General features: G+C 45.7%; 1 protein-coding gene across 32 annotated transcripts in view; it reads right to left on the bottom strand.

The window, feature by feature from the left end:
* Window positions 1-15771, bottom strand: part of TUBGCP5 (tubulin gamma complex component 5) — a 44984-nt gene that overhangs the window by 13329 nt on the left and 15884 nt on the right. For 20 of the 32 annotated variants that reach the window (XR_012414632.1, XR_012414633.1, XR_012414634.1 and 17 more), the window contains 5 exons: window positions 15023-15116; window positions 13314-13560; window positions 11293-11495; window positions 7536-7651; window positions 6083-6351 (listed from right to left, as the gene is read on the bottom strand). Coding sequence is in view for 29 of the 32 variants with exons in the window: in XM_005558905.4 (XP_005558962.2) it covers window positions 6083-6351; window positions 7536-7651; window positions 11293-11495; window positions 13314-13560; window positions 15023-15116 (929 nt within the window). In the remaining 3 variants the exon portion in view is untranslated. The remainder of the gene's footprint in view (window positions 1-6082; window positions 6352-7535; window positions 7652-11292; window positions 11496-13313; window positions 13561-15022; window positions 15117-15771) is intronic. The other 12 variants (XM_073995234.1, XM_073995233.1, XM_073995238.1 and 9 more) reach the window with 3 other exon arrangements.

Genomic DNA, 15771 nt, shown 5'->3' with positions numbered 1-15771 from the left:
CCCAGCTTTACAAAAAAATTAGCTGAGTGCAGTGGCATGTGCCTGTGGTCCCAGCTACTTGGGAGGCTGAGGCACGAGAATCGCTTGAGCACTGGGAGGTGAAGGTTGCAATGAGCCAAGATCAAGCCACTGCAGTCCAGTCCAGTTTCGGCAACAGAAGTGACAGCTGTCTTCAAAAAAAAAAAAAATTTCCCTTTCCTCTAGGAAGGTCTATCCCTGTTTCTTTACTTTTACAGTGTAGCAAAACTCAACATTTATATATTCTCTGTTAAACAACTGCAAAGTTCACACAATTACAACGTACAAGCTAATTTTTTTTTCTGAACAGAGTAAGGTCCTAATCAGAACACTTGAAAGTTCCTACGATCCTGCATAACACTACGCTAACACTGGTAAGAGTCAGTCTCACTGGAAAAAACACTTCTGACAGCAGCCCTGGTAAGCTCATTACATAAGAAGGAAATACTCCACAAAGTGAAAATAAGTGTTGCATCTACTTATTTCAAGTAGATACAGTAATATAATTAATATAACATTGAGATGATTGAGATGTATAAATAAGGTCACATCTTTATCTTCCAAGTTTTTTTTTTTTTTTTTTTGAGACGGAGTCTCGCTCTGTCGCCCAGGCTGGAGTGCAGTGGCCAGATCTCAGGTAACTGCAAGCTCCGCCTCCCGGGTTCACGCCATTCTCCTGCCTCAGCCTCCCGAGTAGCTGGGACCACAGGCGCCCGCCATCACGCCCGGCTAATTTTTGCATTTTTAGTAGAGACGGGGTTTCACCATGTTAGCCACAGGATGGTCTCGATCTCCTGACCTCGTGATCCACCCGTCTCGGCCTCCCAAAGTGCTGGGATTACAGGCGTGAGCCACCGTGTCCGGCCCTTCCAAGTCTTTTTAGTCAGTTGATAAAATTTTTTTTTTTTTTGAGACGGAGTCTCACTCTGTCACCAGACTGGAGTGCAGTGGTGCGATCTTGGCTCACTGCACTCTCCGACGCCCTGGTTCAAGCGATTCTCCTGCCTCAGCCTCCTGAGTAGCAGGGAATTATAGGCATGCACCACCATGCCCAGCTAATTTTTGTATTTTTAGTAGAGACAGGGTTTTACCATGTTGACCAGGATGGTCTCGATCTCCTGACCTTGAGATCTGTCTGCCTCAGCCTCCCAAAGTGCTGGGATTATAGGATAAAACTTTGAATATATTAAATTGCATCATTTTCTTAAAATTTATGATCGATTCTAAACTGCTCATAAAGAAATTCTTATCAGCCACGGTTCATGGTCCTCAAGGACTAATGCTGCACTGCATTAAGAAATGCCAGAAGGGTTGGGCGTGGTGGCTCACGCCTGTAATCCCAGCACTTTAAAAGGCAGGTGGATCACCTGAAATCAAGAGTTCGAGACCAGCTTGGCCAACATGGTGAAACCCCATCTCTACTAAAAATACAAAAATTAGCTGGGCATGGTGGCTCACGCCTGTAGTCCCAGCTACTGGGGAAGCTGAGGCATGAGAAATCACTTGAGCTCAGGAGGCAGAGGTTGCGGTGAGATCATGCTACTGCACTCCAGCCTGGGGAACAGAGTGAGACTTGGTCTTGAAAAAAATAATGAATAAAATAAAATAAAATGCCAGAGGGAGTGATGCCGGCAAGGCGGCTACCTAGAGACACCTGGTGCGCCTCCCCCAACAGCAAGATAGGACCAAATCAACGAATCAACAGTTAAGACCTGACTGGAGGCCGGGGCCGGTGGCTCACACCTGTAATCCCAACACTCTGGGAGGCTGAGGCGGGTGGGTGACGAGGTCAGGAGATCGAGACCATCCCGGCTAACACGGTGAAACCCCATCTCTATTAAAAATACAAAAAAATTAGCCGGGCGTGGTAGCGGGTGCCTGTAGTCCCAGCTGCTGGGGAGGCTGAGGCAGGAAAATGGCATGAACCCAGGAGGCCGAGCTTGCAGTGAGCCGAGATCCTACCATTGCACTAGAGCCTGGGTGACAGAGCAAGACTCCATCTCAAAAAAAAAAGATCTGACTGGAGTTGAAGGGCGAGTGCTGGAGCGCAGTGGGGGAGTGTGACAGTGCTGGTGACTGGAGGCCCAGGAGGGCAGCGTGGAGGCTCACAGCCTCTGCAGCCCCATCTTTTCTTCGCAGATCAGGCTGGTCTGGAGTTAAGAAGGACTTCCCATCGTTGGGTAAGGGTAAGCAGAAGAAACCCACCAGCCCCCACAAACACCTACAGTCCTTATCAACAGGAGGATTCCACAGTTCCCACGAGCTCTGAGCCCAGTTTGGAGGCTGCTGGCAATTCACGCAGCTGCCTTGCCCTGGGTTAGGGGCACAAGGTGTGCCTTCCCCACCCAACCCTTTGAGCCAAGCTGTTGCAGCACGGCACCATCTTAAGACCAGAGCTAGGGCCGGGCACGGTGGCTCACACCCGTAATCCCAGCACTCTGGGAGGCTGAGGCGGGTGGATCATGAGGTTAGGAGATTGAGACCATCCTGGCTAACACGGTGAAACCCCGTCTCCACTAAAAAAATACAAAAAACTAGCCGGGCATGGTGGCGGGCACCTGTAGTCCCAGCTACTCAGGAGGCTGAGGCAGGAGAATGGCATGAACCCGGGAAGCAGAGCTTGCAGTGAGCCGGGATTGTGCCACTGCACTCCAGCCTGGGCGAAAGAGCGAGACTCTGACTCAAAATAAATAAATAAATAAATAGAGACCAGAGCCATCTCTGGAGCACAGTAGCCACTCTGGGCCAGTAGCCATCTGCACCTCTCCTGCACCCCAGCCACTGGGGCTCCATCCTCATTCCACCAAGGCCACAGGGGTGGTTGAACACCACAAGCCCAGCTATGTGGAGCCTGGGCCCAGGATCGGCTGTGATTCTGGTCCTGCACAGCAGGAAAACCAGCCCCTGCCACTGCACTTCCAGCCAGAGGAACAGTCTGGTAGCCCTGAGAGACCGAACCCACCGCTGAGCTGGCCAAACTGCTGTGCCATCTCTAGAGGGTGGGAACAGGCCCCTGAGCTTCCTACCAGCTGACATGCCTCCAGGCTGGTGGAGCAGTTACAGACCTGTGCTCAGGAACTGAGAAACAGCCCCCTAGCACCAACCCCTTGCAGACAGGCCCGGGGCCTACCCAGTGGCCCTGGGCCAGCATTCAGGGTCTGAGAAACAGTTTCAGAGGCTGCCCTGGCAGGCATGTACCTAGGCTTCTTGAGCAGCCTTGTGCTGCATCCATTGCTTAAGAAGCCCCAGAGGCAGCGCCTGGGAGTCACGACCCCAGGTCAGCTGAGCAGCCACAGGCCTGCAAAGAGCCCTGTGGTCTGCCCTTGGTGGGCATGTTCTGAGCCAGCTGGCACCCATATCCCAAACCTGAGAAAGAACCTTGAAGACCACCCCCAGTAAAGACACCCTCAGGCCAGCAGAGCAGCTTTCCACCCACATGCTGGGCCTCCGAAGCAGCCTCCTGGGCTGCCACTGGCAGATACATACCTAGGGCTGTCCATAAGCCATGTGACCATGTCCCAGGACTGAAAAAGAGCCCCTTGAACTGTCCAGGCAGACATGCACCCAGGCTACCAAGCAGCCCTGTACCCACGTCCTGGGCCTGAGAAACAGGCCTCAAGTAATCCACCTGCCTTGGCCTCCAAAAGTACTGGGACTGGCCAGGCGTGGTGGCTCACGCCTGTAATGCCAACACGTTGGGAGGCCAAGGCGGGTGGATTGCTTGAGGTTAGGAGTTCGAGACCAGCCTGACCAACGTGATAAAACCCCATCTCTACTAAAAATAAAAAAATGAGCCAGGCGTGGTGGCACATGCCTATAATCCCATCTATTCAGGAGGCTGAGGCAAGAGAATCATTTGAACCCAGGAGGCAGAGCTTGCAGTGAGCTGAGAGCATGCCACTGCACTCCAGCCTGCGTAACAGAGCAAGACTCTATCTCAAAAAAAAAAGAAAGAAAAAAGTGCTGGGATTACAGGCATGAGCCACCACGCCCGGCCAGTTGTGCCACTGTTGCCACAAACCCCCTCAGTGTAGGCCACTGAGGCACTTGTAAACATCACTAAAGTGGATTACAACTGAAGAAAGTACATGGAGACTACACTACTGCATTCATCCAGAACCAAGGCCAATGCATCCCACTGAACCCATACCCCAAGACCCATTCACATGAATAACTCTTTACAAAACATACTCCATAAAATTGGAAAAGGTGACTTTCCCACCAGATGTGTAGAAATAAATGTAGAAATACATCAAACATGAAAAAGCAAAGAAAAATGACACCTCCCAAGAAAACCAGTAATTCTCCAGTAAGAGACTACAATGATATAGGAAATGCTGGAAAAATAATTCGGAATTAAAATCTTAAGGAGACTCAGTGAGATACAAGAGAGTACAAATAAACATTCAACAAAATCAGGAAAAGAATGATTTGCATGAGAAATTCAACAGAAAGAAATGTTTAATACCCAAGCAAATTTTACAGTGAAAGAATTCAATGAATGAGGCAGGGCACGGTGGCTCACGCCTGTAATCCCAGCACTTTGGGAGGCCAAGGCGGGTGGATGACCTGAGTTCAGGAGTTCGAGATCAACCCGGCCAACGTGGTGAAACCCCATCTCTACTAAAAACACAAAAAATTAGCCGGGTGTGGTGGCAGGTGCCTGTAACCCCAGCTACCCAGGAGGCTGAGGCAGGAGAATCACTTGAGCCAGGGAGGCAGAGCTTGCAGTAGCCAGAATGCACCACTGCACTCCAGCCTGGGTGATGGGAGTAAAACCCTGTCTCCGAAAAGAAAAAAGGGGGGAGGGTGGACAAATGATCTCAACAGACATTTCTCCAAAGAAGTCATACAAATGGCCCAGAAATAGATGAAAAAATGCTCAGCATCACTAATTATTAGGGAAAATGCAAATCAAAACCACAATGAGTTATCATTTCACCCAGTCAGGATGGCTACTTATCACGAAAACAAAAAACAACAAATGCTGGTGAGGACGTGGAGAAAAGGGAGCTCTCACACAATGTTGGTGGGAATGTAAACTAGTACAGATACTATGGAGAACAGTTTGGAGGTTCCTCAAAAAACTACAAATAGAACTACTATATGATACAGCAATCCCACTAGTGGGCATTTATCCAAAGGAAAGGACATCAGGACATCAAAGAGACATCTGCACCCCATGTTTACTGCAGCAGTCTTCACACAGCCAAGACACGGAATCAACCTAGGTGCCCAACAACAGATGAATGGGTAAAAAAACTGTGGTACATGTATATATATATAACTCAAAGATAAAAAAGAATGAATCTTGCTGTTTGCAGCAACACTGATGGAAATGGTGGACATTATGTTAAGTGAAATAAGCCAGGAACAGAAAGTTAAACACTGCTTGTTCTCACTCATGTGGCAGCTAAAAAATGTTGATCTCATATTAGTAAAAAGCAGAGCAGGATACCAGATGCTGGATTTTGTAGGGGGAAGGGAGGAAGAGGCAGATATTTGTTAAAGGACACAAATAGCTAGCTGGAAGGAGTAGCTCCAGTGCTCTGTATCACTATGGGATGATGACAGTTAATAATGTATTACAGAGTTGCACACAGCAAAGAGGACGATACTGAATGTCCCAACATAAAGAAGTCGTAAATGTTTGAGATGATGGAAATGCTAATCATCCCGATCTGATCACTGTATACGTATCAAAACATCACTATGTACCCCAAGAATATGTACAATTATCATGTCAATTTATAAAAATAAGAAAAGAAATGGCAGGGAATTACTTTTTAAAGTTCCAGTCCTAAGGAATCCGGAGTGAGGAAAATGCATGTGGAACTTACTGTCGCTGCCTTTTCAAACACAGCACTGAAAGTTTTCAATGAAGACAGTCTTTTAAAAAATCAAGAGCAGCATGATTATTAATTCAACCATGATGATAATTACCACTGACATAAGAGGATTCGATGACTTGCAAACTACAAAATAATTAGGTATCAGGATGACAAGAGCGAGTAGGGTCAGGTGTCCCAACACCGAGGGACACACAGGAAGACAGAACAGGTACCTCTGGCTCCTGCCTGGCAGGTGGTGCTCTCCGCACACTGCAGGTTCTTCAGCAGCTGCATCGACTTGCCAGCCATTATGATCTGCTTCAGGACAGGTTTGAGGAAGGACACCATGGTGTGCTGCCTGCTGGAGGGCCCCTGGTCACTGCCGGAACTCGCACTAGCATTATCACTCATTTTTTCTTCATTTTCTGTCTTTTCTGATACACTATATAGCGTGTAAGTTGCATACCAGAAGTCTCTGTGATTAACTGGAACATTTTTGTTTCTAAAGAGATTCAAAAGAATTTTAAACTCTTATTTCTCTTCCTTAAAAAACAGCATACTTGTTCTAGTTTATTGTCCAGACATTACAAAACATAGTATTAATTATTAGTAAATGGAAGCAATCTTTAGGCAAAATGGGGCAGTTTTAATCTCAGGTCAGTTTAAAGAGAAAAGGGAATAAATAGTTGGAATGGTATAAGTAAAATTTAAGTAAGCAGAAATAGTTTCTTGAACTGAAATTATTTAAAATATGACTAATTTGGTCCTCTTTAGAAGTAGAATAAAAATTTACCCATTTACCATCTCCTGTGAAACTAATTTGCAGACTTCTCTATCATTTTCCCTACAAAGATTCTTAACTGGACTACTTTTAACAATAAAATGATGGTCAATCATCACTCTAGAAGAACAGTCAGAGTCCCACTTGCCACAAAAATTCTCACATGAGATTGATGAATCAGAACACAGTGACAGACATGAGACTGAGTTGAAGGAAGGGTCAGTTCACTCACGTGAGCATTGCATACATATTGCTACCCTTCCAGAACACCAAGGACTTAAAATTATCCTTCCCGATGAGTTCAATTGATAGCTATCAATAGAAACCACATATCTAAATATACCACATAATTTAAAATTGGGTTAAAAGAGCACAAATAGCTCTACATTGTTTGTATGATTCCGTTCAGAAAAATCAATTAACTGAAGGGAAACTGTCATAAATGTAATAAGATTTTCCTTAATTGTTTTGTTAAATATTATACTAAGGTAAAAAATCAGTAGATAATTCAGAGAAATAAACATATTAAAGGCATATTTTATAATTTTCTGTTATCTCTTTACTGATAATTTACAATGAAAATAGCTCAAACCATCTAATATCCCCTAAACTCATTTTACAGGAAGCAGTGTTTACTAGCTCGCCATAAATTTACTATCATCCAAAAATACAGTTTGCTTAAGAAAAGTTGTGGAGTGACAAAACTTGGACAAAGATATTTTTAATCAGCTGGTATCACTGACATCTTCCATAAAAATGAAATAGAATTTGCCTATGATGACAAGTTCTGTGATATGAACTGTGCTCCCTCAGTACCGTCTGAAACTAATGAAAGCATTCGACTTTCACAGGGAGGAAACTGGTGATGGCAGCCCCCAGTGACCCTGTGCTCTGCTGCAGCTCACCTCTGGATGATGAACTCCCTGGCGCCATCCCACAGGTGCCCATGCACGATCCACTCGTCCACCGTCTGCAGGTAAGGCCGTACTGTTTCCACCCAGAGAGAGAACAGCAGGGAGACCTGAGGCAGAGAGGTGCACGGTCAGCTCTTGGGGTTCCCTGGTCACTAGAATAAAAGGAGGTTTAAACATTTCTGAATTGCCTTTAAAAAAGTGATCGGATTTCTACATTTTTTGGGGGCACAAAGAAATTAAAAATCCAAAAACATACACTATAAAATCCTTATGAAAAACTCACCTAAATGCCGGGCGCAGTGGCTCATGCCTGTGATCCCAGCACTCTGGGTGGTAGAGGTGGGCGGATCACCTGAGGTAAGAGATCGAGACCATCCTGGCCAACATAGTGAAACCCCCTCTCTATTAAAAATACAAAAATTAGCTGGGCATGGTAACACGCGCCTGTAGTACTAGCTACTCAGGAGGCTGAGGCAGAAGAATCACTTGAATCTGGCTGGCGGAGGTTGCAGTGAGCCAAGATCCCGCCACTACACTCCAGCCTGGCGACAGAGTGCCACTCTGTCTCAAAAAAAAAGAAAAGCTCACCTAAATATGGGATGATCATATTGTTTGTAGTGCAGACTGGGAAACTTGAGAGTGAAAATGACACAGAGGCAGCAGGTGTATCCTGAGACAGCCCAGGCAAGCGAACAAGGTTTCCCTATCGAAATCTTATTACTAGCAAAGCATCCATTAAGATTGAGGAAACTGGCTGGGCATGGTGGCTTACTCCTGTAATCCCAGCACTTTGGGAGGCTGAGGTGGGCAGATCACAAGGTCAGGAGTTTGAGACCAGCCCGGCCAATATGGTGAAACCCCGTCTCTATTAAAAAAATACAGCTGGGCGTGGTGGCTCATGCCTGTAATCCCAGCACTTTGGGAGGCCGAGGTGGGCGGATCAGGAGATCAGGAGTTCAAGACCAGCCTGGCCAAAATGGTGAAACCCCGTCCCTATTAAAAATACAAAAATTAGATGGGCATGGTGGCAGGTGCCTGTGATCCCAGTTACTCAGGAGGCTGAGGCAGGAGAATAGTTTGAACCCAGAAGGTGGAGGTTGCAGTGAGCCAAGATTGCGCCATTGCACTCCAGCCTGGGCAACAGGGCGAGACTCCATTTCAAACAACAACAACAAAAAAATCCAAAATTTTACTGGGCATGGTGATGTGCACCTGTAGTCCCAGCTACTCGGGGGGCTGAGGCAGAAGAATCGCTTGAACGCAGGAGGTGGAGGCTGCAGTGAGCCGAGATTGCACCATGGACTCTAGCCTGGGCAACAGAGTGAGACTCCGTCAAAAAAAAAAAAAAAAAAAAAAGGAGTGAGGAAATTACTTCATTCCACTAGTTCTCAGAGTACAAAAATGGCAGTGCTGAGAGAAAATCAACCTCCTTTTTACTGAAATGCAATATTGGCTGGGCACATGGCTCACGCCTGTAGTCCCAGCACTTTGGGAGGCCGAAGCAGGTAGATTGCCTGAGCTCAAGAGTTCAAGACCAGCCTGGGCAACATGGTGAAACCCCATCTCTAGTAAAATACAAAAAAACAAAAAAAATTAGCTGGGCGTGGTGGTGTGCATCTGTAGTCCCAGCTACTCGGGAGCCTGAGGCAGGAGAATCACTTGAACCTGGAAGGTGGAGGTTGCAGTGAGCCGAGATTGTGCCACTGCACTCCAGCCTGGGGACAAAGCAAAACTATGTCTTAGAAAAAAGAAAAGAGGCCGGGCGCGGTGGCTCAAGCCTGTAATCCCAGCACTTTGGGAGGCCGAGATGGGCGGATCACGAGGTCAGGAGATCGAGACCATCCTGGCTAACACGGTGAAACCCCGTCTCTACTAAAAAAAATACAAAAAACTAGCGGGGCGAGGTGGCGGGCGCCTGTAGTCCCAGCTACTCGGGAGGCTGAGGCAGGAGAATCGCGTAAACCCGGGAGGCGGAGCTTGCAGTGAACCGAGATCCGGCCACTGCACTCCAGCCCGGGCTACAGAGCGAGACTCCGTCTCAAAAAAAAAATAAATAAAAATAAAAAAAAGAAAAAAGAAAAGAAAGGAAATGCGGTATTAAATTGGTGTGAAAAAAAGTTATACCAACAAACTAGAAAACAGACCTAATATACATACCCAAGTAAGACTGTAGCATTCTAAATTACAACCTCTAGTTAGATTTTAATTTTTTTTTTTTTTTTTTTTTGAGACGGAGTCTCGCTCTGTCCCCCAGGCTGGAGTGCAGTGGCCAGATCTCAGCTCACTGCAAGCTCCGCCTCCTGGGTTTACGCCATTCTCCTGCCTCAGCCTCCCGAGTAGCTGGGACTACAGGCGTCTGCCACCTCGCCGGGCTAATTTCTTGTATTTTTTAGTAGAGACAGGGTTTCACCGTGTTAGCCGGGATGGTCTCGATCTCCTGACCTTGTGATCCGCCCGTCTCAGCCTCCCAAAGTGCTGGGATTATAGGCTTGAGCCACCGCGCTCAGCCCAGATTTTAATTTTTAAATCTACATACTGTTTGAGACAGTCTTGTTCTGTTACCCAAGCTGGAGTACAGTGGCGCAAACATGGCTCACTGCAGCCTCGACCTTCCACGCTCACTTTCTTCCTGCCTTAGCCTCTCGAGTACCTGGGACCGTAAGCACGTGCCTCCAGAGCTGGCTGTGTTTTTTGAGATGGAGTCTTCCTCTATTGCCCAGGCTGCAGTGTAGTGGTGTGATCTCAGCTCACTGCAACCTCCCGGGTTCAAGCGATTCTCCTGCCTCAGCCTCCTGAGTAGCTGGGCCTACACGTGTTCACCACCACGCTAGGCTAATGTTTGCATTTTCAGTAGAGACGGAGTTGCACCATGTTGGCTAGGCTGGTCTCGAATTCCTGGTGTCAGCACACCTGGCTACTTTAACAATTTTTTGTAAAGACAGGGTCTCTCAGTATGTTGACCAGGCTGGTCTCAAATTCCTAGGCTCAAGTAATCCTCTCAGCTCAGACTCCTACGTAGCTGGGACTACTGGCGTGAGCCACTATGCCTGGCCTAGATTTGTATTTTTAAAAATACAATATAAAATATATAACATAATATTTATCATCTTAACTATATATTTTTTAAAAATTTAATTTAACTTATTTTTTAAAGACAGGGCCTCACTATGTTGCCCAGGCAAGTCTCAAACTCCTGGGCTCAAGCAATCCTCCCGCCTTGGCCTCCCAAAGTGTTGGGATTACAGGCATGAGTCACTTTGCCTGACCCTCGCCATTTTTAAGTTTAGAGGTTTTAAGTACATTCACGTATTTGTGACAAATCTCCAGAACTTTTTCATGTTGTAAAACTGAAACTCTGTACCCATTCAACAACAGCTCCCCATGCCCCAGCCCTTGGTAACCAGCATTCCACTTTGTTTCTGTGACTGTGTCTACTTCAGATATCTCACATAATGTTAGTTACATGTTAGTTTTTATTTAAGAAAGCGTTATTGTAAATATCTATACACATCAGGTAGGTATTTCTCACATCTTGTTTTGTCCTTGCCTCATCCTTCTGAGGATCTTGGCAAGTAGAGCTGAAAAGCCAGTTTCCTATAGCCTCAAATTTGGAAGCCAATTTAAAAACTCTGAACTGTCCAACGAGTCACCATTCAAGTGTCATTGAACAAAGAACTACGATCAGCTGTCTACCACTCCTGTGCCGTGCAGAATGGAGTCACACACTTCAGGCAGAAGTCTCACATACGGTTTGCTCAGAGGCTTCTCCAACATCGTCATATTCAAGAATGGCCTTGTACAGGGTGTTGAGCAGGTGAGAGGCCCGGACAACATTTCGAGTATCAGGTGGAACTTCTGCTACTCCAGTACTAAACACTTTGTGCAAAACCTTGAGCTGAGCCAATCGAGGTGCCAACTTGTCCACCACTATTGCAAGAGTTATTGTAGCATCTGCAAATTTCAACAAATCAAACTCAATAGCAAGAAAAATACACGCATCTAAAACGTGACACAAATGCTGGCAAATCACCAGGCTTATGGACAGGCAGGGCAAAATGGAGGATGGTCAATTTTGATCTCACATCACAAGGACCTAATTTCCCTAAGGAAGAACTCCTGCAAGTCACGGAGAAAAAGAAAACTCAGCAGAAAACTGACATATAAAGGAACTGGCAGTTCACAGAAAAGGAAAGATAAGTGATTCTAGAACATACAGAAAGTCACTTGACCTTACTTAAAAAACTACGCCAGGTAAAACAGAACACCTCCAATGGGCTGATGTTACAGTGAGGGGTGAGAGAGGCTGTGCCTACAAAGGGCTGCAGAAGCAAGGTCCTGCGAGGTGGTGGCACAGCTGTGACCTTAACATGGAAGTGGCCATGTGGAGCTCGACAGGTGATAAAAAGACCCGGAACCATACACGAAGATACCACACCCACCCCTGCTCAAAGCAAGTTGCAAGTTCCTGCAATGCTGGTGAAGCCGTGTCAGGTCTGCAGTTTGGCTAATGTGCTGTGCCAATGTCAGTTTCCTAGTTTTGATTATGTACTGTCACTACGTGAGGTTTTCCCACTGGGGGAAGCAAAGTCATGGGAACACAGGGCCTCTCTGTACCATTTTTTGTGGTAGTTCAAAATAAAAGTTAAGGGGAAAAAAGCTACATGGGTTGCTATTTTACAGCTGTCATACTGGTGAAGACCAAAACCTCTGATAACACACAGATGGCAAGAGTGTGAGGAAACAGGTATTCATCTACATGGCTCACAAGAGTATAAATCTATTTACCTGCACCTCCCCATAAAGTGGCAAAACTTAGGAAAATCAACATGACCCAGCAATTCCATTTATAAGAACCTACCCCACATGGTTGGATGTGGTATAATCCCAGCTAACACCTGTAATCCCAGCATTTCGGGAGGCCAACGTGGGCGGATCACCTAAGGCCAGGAGTTATAGGCCAGCCTGGCCAACATGGTGAAAGACTGTCTCTACTGAAAATACAAAAATTAGCTAGGGATGGTGGCAGGTACTTGTAATCACAGTTACTCGGGAGGCTGAGGCGGGAAAATCGCTTGAACCCAGGAGGCGGAGCTTGCAGTGAGCCAAGATCCCGCCACTGCACTCCAGCCTGGGTGACAGAGGGAGCCTTCATCTCAAAAAAAAAAAAAAAAGAACCTACCCTACAGATAACTCACTGCCTGTGTACGATTACGGATATGTAGAAGTGATTATCACTGCAGCACTGCTAACAATAGCAAAAGCCTGGGAAGAACCTAAATCCATTAAGGGGACTGGGCTATGTTACAACCATATGATGAAACACTCAATCTGTAAAAAGGAAAATAGAAGCTCTTCACATTTGTGTGGTATTATCCTCAAAATTTAAATCAGAAAAATTTGAAGAGAGCAGTGTAATGACTGCTAGGTATGCGTATATGTATATGCACTGCTTGTGTATGTTCAAACTCTTTCTGGGAGGATGCGTAAGAAGCTGAGGACCTGGCTGTCTCTGGAGAGGAGAACTGACTGGCTGGGGTACTGGTGCAGGAAGAATAATTTAGATTTTTCACTCTAAATCCTCTGTAGATTTTTGATTTTTAGAGATATGAATGACTTAAAAATACAAATTTAAAATAATTTTAAAAATGAAGCATTCACGAGAACTACTTATTTGCTAGGCAACTTTCAATCTTACATGATGAAAAATCTAAATGGCATTCAAATTATAAGTTACGTGTAGCACGAGTAAAGATGAGGAACATTTAATACCATTATTGATGATGCACTTCTCGATTTCTGCAAGTTCCTCTTTGAAACTAATGAAATATTTGTACAGGGCCCACATGAAAGCCTGGTAGGTTCTAAAGGGGGCTTCAGTTGACTTCTTAGGAACAGACCCACTTCCAGGCAGCATGCTCTCGGAACTGTGTCCCATGACTTCATCAATGAACTGCTGGAGTCGAAACACAACCTGGCCATATGCTGCTATTTGTTCCAGCACAGATCGTAAACAGCTCTACAACAGAAGCAAACTGCAATTACTCAAAGGTGGTCTTCTGTAAACTTTCAAATTCATTTCCCTCTCGCTGTAAAATATTTCCTTTGCAATTATTTTAAACAGTATGTTTAGTAGAACACAAAGTAATAAAATGATTAATATTTAGGTTTATACGCAAAGGAAAAAGAGCAATAATTTCAATAGACTAGAGAATTCTGGCTTATATATATATATATATATATATTTTTTTTTTTTGAGATGGAGTCTTGCTCTGTCGCCCAGGCTGGAGTGCAGTGGCCGGATCTCAGCTCACTGCAAGCTCCGCCTCCCGGGTTCACGCCATTCTCCTGCCTCAGCCTCCCGAGTAGCTGGGACTATATAGGCGCCCGCCACCACGCCCGGCTGGTTTTTTGTATTTTTTAGTAGAGACGGGGTTTCACCGTGTTAGCCAGGATGGTCTCGATCTCCTGACCTTGTGATCCGCCCGTCTCAGCCTCCCAAAGTGCTGGGATTACAGGCGTGAGCCACCGCGCCCGGCCCAGAATTCTGGCTTATATCTTAAAAAAACATACATAAGGTAAATGTACTTAAAGCAAAAAAAAAAAATTACAGTATATAACTTTCACAATACAGAATGACAGAATTAAAAGCACAAAATGCAAATTGAAATTAAATATGTCCAGCCAGGCGTGGTGGCTCACGCCTGTAATCCCAGCACTTTGGGAGGCCGAGGCCGGAGGATCATGAGATCAGGAGTTCGAGACCAGCCTGGCCAACATAGTGAACTACCGTCTCTACTAAAAATACCAAAAATTAGCCGAGCCTAGTGGCGGCGCCTGTAGTCCCAGCTACTTGGGAGGCTGAGGCAGGAGAATGGCTTGAACCCGGGAGGCAGAGCTTGCAGTGAGTGGAGATCGTGCCATTGCACTCCAGCCTGGGTGACAGAGCGAGACTCCGTCTCAAAAGAAAAAAAGAGGCCGGGCATAATCCCAGCACTTTGGAAAGCAGAGGCAGGTGGATCATGAGGTCAGGAGTTCTAGACAAGCCTGGCCTATGTGGAGAAACCCTGTCTCTACTAAAAATACAAAAATTAGCTGGGTGTGGTGACACACACCTGTAGTCCCAGCTACTCAGGAGGCTGAGGCAGGAGAATGGCTTGAACCCGGGAGGTGGAGGCTGCAGTGAGCAGAAATCATGCCACTGCACTCCAGCCTCAGCGACAGAGTGAGACTCTGTCTCAAAAAAAAAAAAAAAAAAAAAAAGAAATTAAATATGTCCTAAACAATATTAAGGAACTCTCTAAGTACTGTAAAGATGCACAACTCAATTTTTCTTTCTGGATATTAAATATTTAAAACTTTTTTTCCATGTGAGGAAGCAAGAATGAGTTCAATAGTAATTTTAATATTGTAAAATGTTCTAAAATTATCAGTTTACATAAATCCTATTTCTTAAATTACCATAAATACAAATAACTTACATGTGTTAAATGAGTTACTATAATATTGTTTCTCACAGTTACCTTCCCATCTATCAACTGAAATATAAAGAGCTTTTTCACTCCTGAAAGTAACCTGAAATGAGACAAAAAAAAGACGAGTGTACTTTAAGTCTAGAAAAATATTCACGATACTATGCCCAGGGCATTGTTTTTTTGACAGGGTCTCACTTCGTCACCCACCCAGGCTGGAGTGCAGCAGCATGATCACAGCTCACTGCAGCCACAACCTCCTGGATTCCAGTGATTCTGCAGCCTCAGCCTCCCCAGTAGCTGGCACTACAGGTGCATGTCACCATGCCTGGCTACTTCCTGCATTTTTTGTAGAGATGGGGTTTCACCATGTTGCCAGGCTGGTCTTGAACTCCTGAGCTCACGTGATCCACCCACCTTGGCCTCCCACAGTGCTGGGTCTACAGGTGTGAGCCACCATGCCCCACCTCAGGAAATTTTTATTATTCAGAATTAGGGGACAAAAAGGTCAGATAATAAGAAAATGGAAGACATCAATCTTTCCATCTGACTACCTTAAGACTCAAGATATTTCAACATCTTAGAGAGAAGTCCAAAACATGTTGTCGGCCGGCGCGGTGGCTCACGCCTGTAATCCCAGCGCTTTGGGAGGCCGAGGCGGGCGGATCACAAGGTCAGGAGATCGAGACCACGGTGAAACCCCGTCTCTACTAAAAATACAAAAAATTAGCCGGGCGCGGTTGTGGGTGCCTGTAGTC

Source organism: Macaca fascicularis, chromosome 7 (genome assembly GCF_037993035.2).
Source record: "Macaca fascicularis isolate 582-1 chromosome 7, T2T-MFA8v1.1".
NCBI classification, from domain to species: Eukaryota; Metazoa; Chordata; class Mammalia; order Primates; family Cercopithecidae; genus Macaca; species Macaca fascicularis.
Note: the sequence above shows the minus strand (reverse complement) of the source record. Positions and strands in the feature narration are given on the sequence as shown.